At 37.7% G+C, this 13,669-nt stretch overlaps 1 protein-coding gene across 3 annotated transcripts in view; it reads left to right on the top strand.

Moving 5' to 3' along the window:
- Positions 1 to 13,669, top strand: part of Ptpro (protein tyrosine phosphatase receptor type O) — a 249,838-nt gene that overhangs the window by 211,207 nt on the left and 24,962 nt on the right. For 2 of the 3 annotated variants that reach the window (XM_021259146.2, XM_087214061.1), the window contains 2 exons: positions 6,901 to 6,936; positions 9,753 to 9,834. In XM_021259146.2, coding sequence (XP_021114805.1) covers positions 6,901 to 6,936; positions 9,753 to 9,834 — 118 coding nt within the window. Of the gene's footprint in view, positions 1 to 1,505; positions 1,590 to 6,900; positions 6,937 to 9,752; positions 9,835 to 13,669 lie in introns of all 3 variants that reach the window. The other variant, XM_004845822.4, reaches the window with a different exon arrangement.

The following is a 13,669-nucleotide window of genomic DNA, read 5'->3' as shown; positions in this document are numbered from 1 at the left end:
TTGCTTTTAAACTATGATTAAGTGAACTGTAAAGAAAGAGAATCCCATAAATTCTTGATGGTGAAAGTTTAGGAAATGTCACTCGGTTCGTTCAAATACATCAGCATTGAGATTAAGGGCTTGACTCAGTCACGACTGCCTGGGCCAATCTTCAAAAGGCCTAGTCTTGCCTGTAATGCCAGCTACTTGGAAGGTTCAGGCAGGAAGATCCCAAGTTCAAGGCCAAACTGAGCAATTTAGCGAGACTCTGTCTTAAAAATTTTAAAAGGAATCATAATTAAAAGCGTTAGAAATACAGCTCAGCACTTACTAGGGTCAATCCCCAGTACAGAAGGAAGGAAAGAAGAGAGGAAGAGAGGGAGGGAGGGAAGGAAAAACCAGTTCTTGAGAGCAGTGATGCATAGCCCATTTAGGAGCTGATCCACTTACACCTGGGGCTCAAGAGGGCTGTGAATTAACTAACTTTATAATCAGTCACAATTTGTAACCTTTATGGGAGACCAGCTTGGGCAGAACTGAAGCAAGAGAGAGTTCACTTTGGGAACTTTGTAAAGTGAAGCAAATCCTCCTGCAGCCCCTGGCAGAGCCAGTGTTGCCAGCAGTCATGTTTCCTGCCTGGCTGAGAATGCCGCTCTCGGTGGGGATTTGTTTTAACCAAAGTGACAAGGTGACAGCACCTTTTCCTCTAACTCTGAGAATAGATGAAGCCACAGGACATTTTTAAATCTACATGAATGGATGTTCTGTTTTACAAGAGGACTGAATATCTGAAATTGGATTCAAATCAGGCATCTTAAACCAAGGGTATGAATTCGAACTGAAGTAAAACCCAGTGATTTTGCTTCCACTGAACTGAGTGTCAGTGAGGCAACAGACCACAGAATCGATGAGCTGTTTATTTTAAATGAATAATGCCTGAGTATCATATATATCATACCTCCGTTTTCAGGAATATTTTTAGAAATTACAAAACGATTTAAAGCAGATATCATAGAGAAAGTCACATCTAGTAGTGCAGCTTTATAATAATGTTTCCCAAAAGTTTCGCTGTTACCAGAATCAATGTGAGGAACCTGACCATTTATCTCTCCTCACACAAGCTGCTATTTAGCTATGAAATGACATTAGAGAGGTTTCTTAAAATAGGTTTAAGCACTGGAAGGGTAATATCTAAGAATAAGACCTGACATAACTAATGAGGCACTTGAGAGCCTCATCTCACAGAATGCAAAATGTAATCACCTAATAGCAGACTAACTGACACAAAATAAGTTGAAAGAAATGTATCTGATTATAATAAGGTCTTGTGTGAATAAAAACTGATTTTGTCAATATCGTAGCACTCAAGTTCAAATCCCATGGGATGGAGTAATATTTAATTGTAATTAAGGTGCTTGTCATATTAATTGATCCCAGTAGGTAATTTACTGATCTCTGTTCACAGTTTATATTACTAACTCTTGCACTTTTTCATCCTTACATCTGTTATCTATTAATGCTCACAGGCGTAGGAGTATATTTGCTTTCTTAACCCTGTTACCTTCATGTCTTTGGACTGATTACCTTTTGGCATTTTATATTAATCCTTGGTAAGTGATTTTTTTTTTACTGTTTACCTAGCATGTAATCTCTAAAAGTTAGCTTTTAAAAAGTAAACAAAAAGGACAATTTTCTTTTCAATTATTCTATGCATTTGCCAGCATCTGAAATGATTAACCATGTATTGAAATGCAGTAAAACAGTTCCTGGTACCACAATGCCTATAGAGATTTTCTACTTAAATTTTCTCCTTATGACATTCTTGGCAAGTTTTTCTTTATTCACTCCTAGTCATTTGTTTTTTATTGAGTCTCTCTCATGTTTGTAAATGACACTTTCCATTGCCTTCCCATCTCCATCCATGAGAGAGCTCCATATTTCCAAAAAATAAGGTAGAAGAACTAGGGTCTACATTCTGTATTCTGGGGCTTCTTCATTTTTATAATGTTAACTCCCTATGTATTGAATAGCTATGTGCATGCCTCTTTGCATAATTGTCTTATTTAATTCTCCCCCACAATCCTGTAGAGTATTACAGTCTCATTTTAGAGATGTGAAAATAGACGTTTAAGGAGAGTAACTATCTTAATATCGTGTACTACCACATAAGAAATTCAGGTTCCAAATGCAGATCTTTGTTATATTATTGACTTCTGAAATCTTTTATTCAAATCTTGAAATGTATTCTTTTTGGTTTTTCTCAAATATATCATAATAATATCCTTGAATTCTGAGGCTGCAGAATCCAGAAGGATGATTTCTTTCCATAAGCCAGAAGAAAAATGGTAGCAGTTTTTCAGGAGACTAAGAAAGTCATTAATCTTAAATACAAGCACGAATAATGGTGCATAGTACTAAATTGTGTACAGTCAGATCCAGAAATGTGGATAGCTTCAGAACAACTCAGAAGAAAGCAGTAAAAATATCTCATGAACTGGAAAAAATGAACCACAAGAGGGAGAAAGGAATGGGCAGAAATGTGGAGAGTTACTCATTCAAAAAGACTATTATTCAAATGTTCTTCCAATTCTCTAAGGACAGAATAAATACAGGTGGCAGAATGTAGGATTGCAAGCTGCCATGGAATAAAGATATTTTTAAATGACTTCCTCAAAATAGAGATTATTAATCCAGAATTTGTATTTTCTTTTAAAGATTTTGAGAAAAAGTAGATGTGTGTAATGAAGTCAGAGGACTATACTGAAGGATCAGTTTACTTTCACTGTTATTGTTTGTTGTTTTTACAGTGTTTGGTGTAAAGGTTCATTATAATCTCTGTTCTCAACAATTAGATCAGATAGTTTTCAGTTCTGAGTAGTACACACAAGTTCCAATTTAACTTTTGAAATACATATTGACTTTTAACTCAATGCCTACTTACCATATGCAACATTTCTATGCATTCTTAGAATACTTGTAACGAATACCCTTAAAGTAGAAATATGTATGCAATGTTATATTCATTTCCCTTATTGATTCCCTCAGACTTTCTCATTTTCCACAGTTAGTTTTTAAGTTTTTATGAGGTAGACCTGTGAGTGTGTGTGTGTGTGTGTGTGTGTGTGTGTGTGTGTGTGTTTCATGTCTTTCTTAAGGTCCTGTGATGAACACACCTTCAAATTTCAGCAAGCCCTTCGAGGGCTGCCATTTATAGTACTTATCAAATACAACGAGACCTGAAATAGGAAAGGAAAAAACCCTTCAGCAGTTTTTAGAAGAATTGTCTTGAGACTATCTCCAAGTGAAAAGAGAAGGCAAAACATAGAGCCCCATGCTTCCCGCCACTTTCAGAAAAGTTCACACATATCAACCAGTGAAAATGTACAGAATATAAACGATGTTGTCAGCCCCGAGTTTGTGCTATGTCAGATATAAAAGAAAACTTCATGCTTCTGCCCTTCCAGTACAGCTCAGCCTTCCTGCAATCACTTCAATTCCTTACTGTTTGCTTCTCTCATAACTTGTGGCTATTTTCCTCTGCTTTCATTTGCTCCTAGTCCTTATGAACCCTTCCTCCATAGGTGGTTGTCTTTGTCCTTTATCTGCCCTGTGAACTGTGGCCACAAATAACAAAGCTATGCACCCCTACATTTCTGAACACATTGCCTAACTTCCTCTAGAAACAATGTATTTCTTGTAAAGATATGTTCCTAAATTCCTATTGATTTTCTGCAACTTTGTTGTGCCTGTAGTGTTGGTGTGGAAATCCAGAGATACTCTCATAGGACATGTTGCTCAAATCTTTGCCCAGGATGGTAGCAGAATCTGTGCAGCCCAAGTGCTTGATTAAGATAGTCTTGGGATTCTGTTCTTCAGAGATTATGATCTTAGTGCATGTGTCCCTTGAAAGAAATCACCTAATTAGAACTAGCTCTGTCTAGACTCAGTGTTAATACTTGGGTATTGTTGCTAGCACTGCCTGACTCACACTGTGCTTAAGTATTCGTCTGCCTTTTCTAACCCCAGAACAGTTGGTATGTTAAGCACAAAGCTGCCTGTAGTTTAAGGAGCCCAGCTCATGGTCATCGCAAGTTGTATTTGGAGAATGATACTATCTTAAAGAACTTTTATAGATTTTATAATGGTTTCTGTTCAGCTCATGTAAAAGTTGCACTTAGGAAATTGGGAACTTCTTGGGTTTTGTTTTGTTGTGTTTAAACCATTATAAATCCCGTCTCTTCCACAGCCTCGTATTCTTCTTTGGAATGAATTCCAGTGTAGCCGGCTTTCCCAGGCTGCCATAACTATAAAAAACTCGTGAAGAGTGCATCTTAACTTCTTGAAGTCATTGGGGTTTTGAACCTTACCTAATATAGGGGAAGAGAAAAAAAATTAAAGTTCCTGATCCTCTACGAATATATATAGTGGACATCTGAGGGGTATTGTTTATTGATTATTTGGAAAATCTTTTGCTACAAAAAAGTAATACCCTAAACATTGACCGAATTTCCACTATAACATGCACACAAGCTAGCTCTTTACATAATGTGTTAGTGAAGTCTGAACTTACAAATCTCAAGTGAATTTTCCCCTCATTTTTGTCTTGCAATCAGCATAGCAATTGAAAATGTAGGAAAATTCTATCAATATTGTGTAGAATCTCAGAATTCAATTCTGTCATATTCTATAGACTTCATATACAGGAACACTTTGGAATCAGTAAACTCTAAATAGAACAATGAAAGTTGTACATAAATCATGAAATTGTGACTCTATGTCACACAAAATATAAGGTAAATTGCTACATGATATTGAAAGTCCACTCAATAATGAATGGGATTTCAAGAAAAAAAAAGTGTCTCTCCTCCAAGAATCAGCTTCTACACAGCTGTTGAATAGTAGCGGCTTAATATTGCAGCACTGAATTTATTCAGTGTCACCTTCTCACATACATTTGTTTCTTCCTAGTTTCCCTTAAAGTCTGCTTGAATAGGAAAGCATTTTTTGTTTCTCACCAATCTCAAGATATATTAGCAGCCTCTTGACTTTACTAGAGCTGTTAGCCCTCTGTCCTGACCTTCTGCTTTCATAAAACACTAAAATAATTGGCTCTTACTACACAAGGTAAATGTGGAATTCCTAAAAAATCAATAGTTATTTCCTTAGGTTGCTGCATGCCTACAGCTCTGTCCAACACTATGGTGGATTTTTGAAAGGATGAGAAAGAGGCAGAGTTAAAGCTGGCATTCTAGTCTGACTTCTCAGTAAGGAAGACAAAAAGAGTGAGAGAGGGAAAAAAAAAAAAAGCAGGAAAAGAACCGTTGAATGGACTGTCTTCACTTAAGAGTGGGAAAAAATGAAAACTGCCTGAAAACTAGAAACACTCATTTATCTCTATGAATGTTTCCTTACCTTTCCTGACATCCATTACTTCTCCCTTCACAAGTCTTATTTACCCAATCAGGACCTCACAAGCCCATCTAGCATCAAATTCTCTCTCTCTCGTTTTTTTTTTTGTTGTTGTTGTTTTTTTTGGTACCGGGGATTGAACTCGGGTCCTTGTGCTTGCAAGGCAAGCGGCGGAACCACTGAGCTAAATCCCTGGCCCTAGCATCAAATTCTTAATTGAAACAGTAAGTGCAATTGTGAGGTTAACATAGCAAAGATGCTTTGCTTCAGTTCAATTCAATAAGCATTTATTAACCACCTGCTATGTATGCCATTAACAATGCGCAGACCTGCTGGGAGATAATAGTATATCAATGGGTGCATACACACCACACCTAACAATCATATAAGGATCATATAACGTGAAGAATGTTCCCCCTGAAAACTGCTATGAAAGCAGAAAGTAGTGCTTCGTTCAGCTAACGGCTTTCAGGATGTACAGACATCAAAACATTCACAATTTAAAATACAAACAAATATTTTGTTACATGAGGTATTTATATCACAACTGATTATTTCATATGGACGTTTATTTTCTGAATATCTCATCTGCTTCCATGAAAAATACTTAAAGATCTTTGAAAATTACTTATAACAAGATGTTTACTGTCATTTACTATATTTTAATACTTATCATTTTTATAAGACAATAAAGTACAATAAAATGGTTCAATGGATACATCTTAGCCTTAGATAACTTAGTTATCTTAGCCATCACATGAAATCAATACACCTAAGCAAATGTAATTAACCAAAGCATGCATTAGCATTTCCCAGGTTTAAATTTATAGACCATTAATGAGTTAAGAAGCATATAATAGGTCCAATTCTTCAATCTAGTTCAAAAGAAGTGTGAGTCACATACTCACACTGAGAACTCAAATCCATATTCCTTGTGACAATGTCACAAAAGGTCATTTTAGCCTTTAATTAAGGAATATAAACATGAAAAAAAATTTTAAATAGAAACCAATATTGTGCAATCAAGTTCTCCTTTTTATTTCCTGATTCTTCCTTCTCGCCTACAGAACCTGAGTAATCAGGCAACAGATGCTTCTATATATTTACAAAATACTTTAGCAACTTTATCACCAAGAACTTAATATTATATTTATATAACTAAATTTTTTGCAAAAATGAAATATAAAGTGCAGGTATATTCCTGCAACCTAATAGAGTTTTTTTAAATGAATCTGAGGGCCAGGAATTTAGCTCGGTGATTCCACTGCCTGCCTTGCAAGCGGAAGGTCCCATGTTCGGTCCACAGTACCAAAAGAAAAAAAAAAATGAATCTGAAATCATGGTTATTATCTTCTCATTGAAGAAAAAGTAATTTAACAAAGCTGAGGTATGTTTAATAAAAATTAAATAAAATTGAAGTGCCTGATGTAATTATTTAAGGCTCTTTGATTTTAATCATGATAATTAATCAATTCTTTCACCCAGATAAATTTATCGTTTTTTATTTCTCAGGAGTAAAAATGGTTTAAAGAAGAGGAAACTGACTAAGTAAGTTTCTCTTGATGTTTTATTTTAGAAGATTTTTGTCATAAGGATCTTAACTTTCCAAATTAAAAAGGCTGTGTGTCTTCAAATAGAAGTGTGCCTGTGGAAGAGGTAAGTGTGTGTGAAAGGCAGGCATAGTGTATATTGGTGTATCCACATGAGGATGGGTGAACAAGGAAGAAGTTTACCACAGAAGCCATGACAAGAATAAGGCAATTCTCACCTTATGAGATCTGTAAAAAAAATGCATTGTTCAGCATCATGCAAGTCTTGCAAGAGGAAGAAGGATAGATTTCCAAATTTAAAAATCTACTGTTTAGATATATCAAAAGTGTACAAAAACCCTCACCATTTTGCAATTTCAAATCCTGTTTATTTCAGAGAATGGCTTTTACTCTAGTTGATGTTATAATAGATACTTTGTCTCAGAATACCTGTATAATAAATAGGAAAGATTTTTACTCTAGCTAGCCCATGGTCTTATCTACTGAACTGTTAAGTCATCAGAATAAGCCCTCACCTGATTTCAAAAGCCTATTATATGCTCAGCTCCAGGCCTTTTGTTAGCTAGAAGGCTACGTATAAGGAGAACAGTTTTTTTAAAATAGAGTTCATTCCTGATACATTTTTAGGATAAAACATTGGTACATTAGTATTAGGAATGTCTAGGGACTTCAGCCAAGCCTATGACATCCATGCAAATGGGGAAAAAAGTCATGGAGTAATCCGCGATATGATCCAAAAGAAAATTGATGTCAAAATACTTCTATTTAGCCTTGAATGACTTATAATTCTATGGCACATGAGTTGGGGCGGTTTTTCCTAAGCCTGTTTCACATCAGTACGCATTGCACTGGCACAGACCAGTTGGAATAGGAGAGAACAAGAGCGGCCTCTGAAGAGGAAGGGTACTGTCGCCTGTTTCACAGAAACAGAAATGCTTTGTTGCCCAAAGGCTATTGGTTGGGTTCTCAAGAGAGAGGCATAAAATACAGCATCCAGAGGACAGGGTTTGGAGACCAAAATAAAAAAAGGGAGACTAACTTATGAGTTTTCTCTCCCAAGACCCAGGCAGAGACATGCAGAAGCCAGACATAAACAAAAGATTTGCAGTGCTTAGGTGTGGTAGGTCCTGCCTGCTAGCCCCGAACCAGTAACAAACCAGCTTCCTCTTCTCTTCTCATTTTCCACCTAGTCCTCCTTCAGCTCCAGAAGCCATTTCTTAAGAGGACTGCCCCCTCTTTCCCATTTGACTTCTTTCCTTTTCCAAACACCCCACTATCCCCTTGTCCCATGGCTCTCCTTTATTATCTCCACTGATTTTCATCCCATCCCTCTCCTTCTCTTGACCCGTTCTGCAATGCCCACTCTCTCCAGTTTTCCTTCTCTCCTCTTCTCCCCGTGTTCCCATGGGTTCATTCATCCTTCCTGGCCCTTCTTCTGTCTTCTTTTCCCCTCTGAGTCTTGATTTTTGCTTCTACTGACCCAGAAGTATTTTCTCTGATTGGCCCTCTCAATTCATGCTCTCATTTTCCTGATAACAACATGAAAACTGAGAATGTTAAATCCAACTTTAAGATGAGTGCTCTCCCTGGCGAACAACATCACCCCGAGAGTGCAGTTCATTACTAATGGAGTTCATTCTAGGATGGGAGCCTCACCTTCAACCATTCCTTTGGAAAATTAACAAGTTTGAAGTAGGCCCTGCATTCAGTCCCCACCACCAAGGAAGGAAGGAAGGAAGGAAGGAAGGAAGGAAGGAAGGAAGGAAGGAAGGAAGGAAGGAAGGAAAAAAAGAAATCTACTAAAATCTTCATATATTAATCTATCAGATTAGCTACCACTTTAAACAAACATCTACTGAATACTGTGTATTTGCTAACCCATAAGACCACAGATAGATGATATAAATTGAGTAGCATGTCACAAATTTAAGGGCAAATTCAACTGTATGGACCCTGCCAAGGTGGAAAGGCCTGAGTTAGGGGACAGAATATGGCAAATTGGGAGTGGGCTCCAGAAGTGATAAGCAGCCACAGAGAACTACAGAATGCACAATTTAAGACTTATTCACCAAACAGAAGGACAGAGGTGGGTCATTCTGCTACAGATGTAGAAACATACACCTAGGTAGTGTTACTTAGTTGTACCTCTGAGCTATTTCAGTATTTTTATAAACCTGGAAGCCCTGAAATACAGCTCACTCAGAGGAAACCCAGGGAGATTTCTAGACAAGGCCTGTGATGCAGCCAGCACTGCAATTCCTGATACTTGTGAATCTGTTTAAAATCATGAGGCTCTCTATAAACTATATTTCAGTCTTATGAGGTAGATGGGACTATAGTATCTTATTAATGACAATGATAAATCTCTGAAGTGTTAGGTAATTCTCCAGAATCACATTGTAAATAAAGAATGGTAAACCCTAATTCAAACAGGTCTTTGAAATTTAATCCTTTATTTTTCCCAATTGGCAAAGTTTTTTAAAACCATACGCACAGAATCATCTATATCCATATCTATATATTCATATATTGGCATATGTAATATTTTGTTGCTATAATTAAAGTCAAGTATAATTCTAGAAATTTCTCCTATCTTCTGGAAGTTTGATGTATATGCTCCTCTTTTTAATTGCAATATATGAGAAACTGGTAACTTTAACCAAAAACCAAACAAAATTGAGTGTTAACCTTTGAGAAGTAAAACTTCTATTTTCCCCAAGGAACATGTGCATATTTGAGAAGTATGGTGATAAATAATATATAATAGTCATCAATAGGATTTTTAAAACATACATTTCTTTGTGTTTGGCAAAGCCCGGTTCAACTGGATGACTTTGATTCCTACATCAAGGATATGGCCAAAGACTCTGACTATAAATTTTCTCTTCAATTTGAGGTGAGTCGGGTACAGCATTTTCTACCTTCTCTAAAGAGTGGGACATGGACTGGTCGGGTGTGTGTTGGGGTCTTTCCCCTGCTCACCAGGCCGGCTTGTGATGTGGCTCTGTAATAGGTGAGGTCAGTGGTCAGACTTTCAGGGCTAGCTCAAAGCAAGGGTCATGTGCCCTTGGATACCAGGTCAGATCTTGGATGGCAAAAATGAAAGGAAGGAAAGAAGAGATGCAGGTATTGAGGGGACCAGCCCTAGCTGAAGGAGAAGCCATCACTGAAAACCAGGGAAATCAAGAATAAGGACCAAAAAGCAAACTGAGGCCTGAGGACAATTTCCTTTTCCAGAAATTTTTAGTATGACTCTTGGGTGACTTAGGCCAGAGGAGGGGTAGATGGCAACTGAAATTCCCTCCCTTTGTCTCCTGGGCATGTAACAGCCTAGGGTAAAGCTTTCAGAGCTATAATGTTCCTGGCATGCTTCCTAATACTTCTTTGCGCAGTTTTATTTTCTTTCCTTGGAAAAATACTGGAGAGAGAGGGTTATGCATGATTTGTGTTAAAAAAAAAAAAAGGGGAGGGGAGCCAATACCTCAGGTTTTTTTCCTGAAGTATCTTATTGTAGTCAGCTTTCTCATTGCTGGGATACCATACACCACACCCGCAATGTAAGGAGGAGAAGTTTAATTTGTTCATGGTTTCAGTCCATGGTTTCAGTCCTGCTGGCTCCAAATCAGAAGCACCATGGCAGAAGGGTGTGGGGAGCAAAGCTGCTTTCTTCATGACAGCCAGGAAGCAGCGCATGGTAAGAGCACCAGAGGGGAAGGGCTCTTAAAGACACACTGACCCAGCCCACCCAGACACACCCAGGAGTGTACTTTGCTAACCAGCTAGGCGTTTCTTAACCCAGTGAAGTTGACATTTAAGGATTAATGGTCACACATACACACTGCTTTGTGTCTAAGACCATGTGTCAGAGGGACAGAAATGAGAAAGTGGGAAGACTAGCATCTGTCTTCACTGTTCTTCCCATAGAGCTCACAGCTCATCTTCAGATTCCCACCGTGTGGCTCAATTGGTCAGTGATTCAGTATAAGGAACAAGGGAAAGTGATTTTTCTAAATCCTATAGTTTCTTTTTAAACTGCAACTTTTTTGTTTAATTATAACATCTGCTTTTGCTTCATTCTTTTTTGGTTTTTTGCCTCATTCATTTTATTCACTTTTTCTTTCCCCTAATCAGCCAAATACAGCTTTAGACTACAAAAAAGTAACAACAGTCCTGGCGTGGGCATTCTTATGGGGAATTTGACGATGTGAAGAATCTTATACATTATCAAATACAAAACACCCTAATTACCATGCATGTGGTGAGAAATTCCACACACAGCCTGCTCAGTTATCCACTGCCTGCAGGTACATAAGAAATTGTAGATCTACACCAAATATTATTTCTCAAAGAGAGAAATTCCATTTGAATGAGATCTAAAGTGAAGTTGGCATTACAAAAAAGTATATCAATGAAAAAAGAATATTTTTATAAGAAAGCAACAGCTGGATCCAGTGGCACAGTCTGTAATCCTAGCTACTTGGGAAGCTAAGGCAGAAGGAGCACAAGTTTGAGGTCAGCCTGGACAAATTAGTAGATCCTATCTCAAAAACTAAAGAGGGATAGGGATGTAGCATCCCTGAGTTTAGTCCACATACAATCACATACACACACACACACACACACACACACACACACATGCACACACATCAAAATTCTACAATAAACAATTGGGTGATTCTGATAATGGGGATGAAAATGATGGTGTAACTACACTTCCAATCTTATTAAAGCCACATTTTCTTAATTACTTGAGATGATATGCCACTGGTGGCCCAGCTAGGATCATTAACTCCCCTGGGAACTCACGCTTTACGCTATCAAACCCAAATGTAACTATTAAAAACTGTGTTTCTGAATTGCTTCATTGTTTTAAAAATTCAATGTCATTTTCTGGTAAAAAGAAAAAAAAATGTTTTGGTTGTGACAGAAACATGATTCAAATTAGTTTAGAACAAAGGGAAAGGAGATTTATTCAAAGAATAGTCATTTATCTTAGAGAGCCAAAGGAGGGTTTAGTAGCTAAGCCATGGGATAGCAAGGAGCGAGGTGCTGGAACCAGGGCCAGATCCCCATCCGCCATAGGGACCCTGCTTTTCACGTCTCATTTCTGCTCTTCTCTCCATCTTCACTTTCAGTGCAAGCCAACTTCTTTCCTGTAGTAGAAAATGTGGCCACCAACAGCCCCTGAGCATCACATCCTCTTGTTTTCACGGTTTGCAGAGAGAGCTATTGGTTCTCCCATTCATAGTTTGAAAATTGGCAGGGGGTGTTTGGATGAACCTTTCTGGGTCATGGCACCTCCTCAAACCAGCTGTAGCCAAGGAGGGCAGAGCCACATGAGCCGTTACTAGAAGAGTTAATGTGGCTAAATTCACCAAACCAAAAAAGAGGAGAGCATTATTTTCTGGAAAAGAGAGGGCATGGGGAGAACCAAGCAAACGATTTGCATGTGAACTTTACCCTAAAACATCAAAACCAGAATTATAGATGTTAAGTGCTCAGTGTTCAATTTATCATATACGTGAAGACATACATTCTAGACATAAATGAACCCATTTAGTTTTATTTCATAGGATTTGTAAGAAAAGTAGGAATGAACTAAACTAGAAGTCTAAAACCTCGGCCTCATTATCATTTGCCACTAATTAATATAGGGAAAAAATCACACTTTCTCAAAACTTCCATTTCTTTAAATGTAAAATGGGTTTTTTGAACTATATCAGTAGTTCTCAACTGAATGAGTACCCGTCAGTCCCCTAGAGGGAGTTTTGTGTGGTGTGGGTGTATTTTCAGTGTTATAATAGCTGAGCAGAAGGGTACTAATAGTATTTAATGGGAGAAGGACAAGGATGTTCTTCAGTGAGTATGACAATGAACAATTGTCCCTGGCCAATAGTGTTCCATTGAGAAATGTTGGATCAAATGTGGACAGATTCAACAAAGCTTTATTACTCATGTGTATTAGTCAGAGTTCTTCAGAGAAACCAAAAGGATTTGTAAATATTATAATTTATAACACAAAGATAGATATAGATATACAGAGAGAGGAATTGTTTTATGGTTTATATGATAGTGGAAATGGGCAAGTCTGAAATCTGTGAGTCAGGCTAGAGACCCAGGGAAGAGTTGCAATTACAGTCTTGAGTCTGAAGGCAGAGGGAGGCAGTACCTGTCTTTTCTTCTCTTGCATTAACTTTATGGAGGGTAACCTAATCTACTCAAAGTTTTCTGATCAAATGTTCAACACTTTTTAAAAGTAGTGATTTCCAGACTGGTGTCTGACAGCAGGCATTTGGGCACTGTTGCCTAGCCAAGATGGCACATGAGATTAACCATCACTCCTTGGCTTAAAGAAGCATTTAGGATTTTTACTTATTATAAAGCTGTTTTCATAAAGCTTTATTCTTGGGCCATTATTAGTCATATATGTAATTGATTTTGTGCCAAGTTCTTATATTACATGCATGTTCCAGGGTAATGACTACAATTCTCTCTATATAGGCATCTTTTAAGCCACAGGCATAGACCATTTTAGAGCAATATTTGCTCAAGCAGTGACCCACTGGTATCACTTCCCTTTTCACTTGGCAACTCTCACTCACCACATCCTCAGGTTCAGTGTCAGAGTTTCGCATCTATCTTCAAAGGAGCATTGTGCTTGATTTCTGGGTGAATAGCAGACCTTTCACAAGAAAGTCTTCACATATTGATAGATACTAAGGCTTAAGGGA

This window comes from Heterocephalus glaber, unplaced genomic scaffold, assembly GCF_053883595.1.
Source record: "Heterocephalus glaber isolate CG9 unplaced genomic scaffold, H.glaber_assembly_v1.0 deba00001444, whole genome shotgun sequence".
Lineage (NCBI taxonomy): Eukaryota > Metazoa > Chordata > Mammalia > Rodentia > Bathyergidae > Heterocephalus > Heterocephalus glaber.
This window is presented reverse-complemented; position numbering and strand designations above follow the sequence as displayed.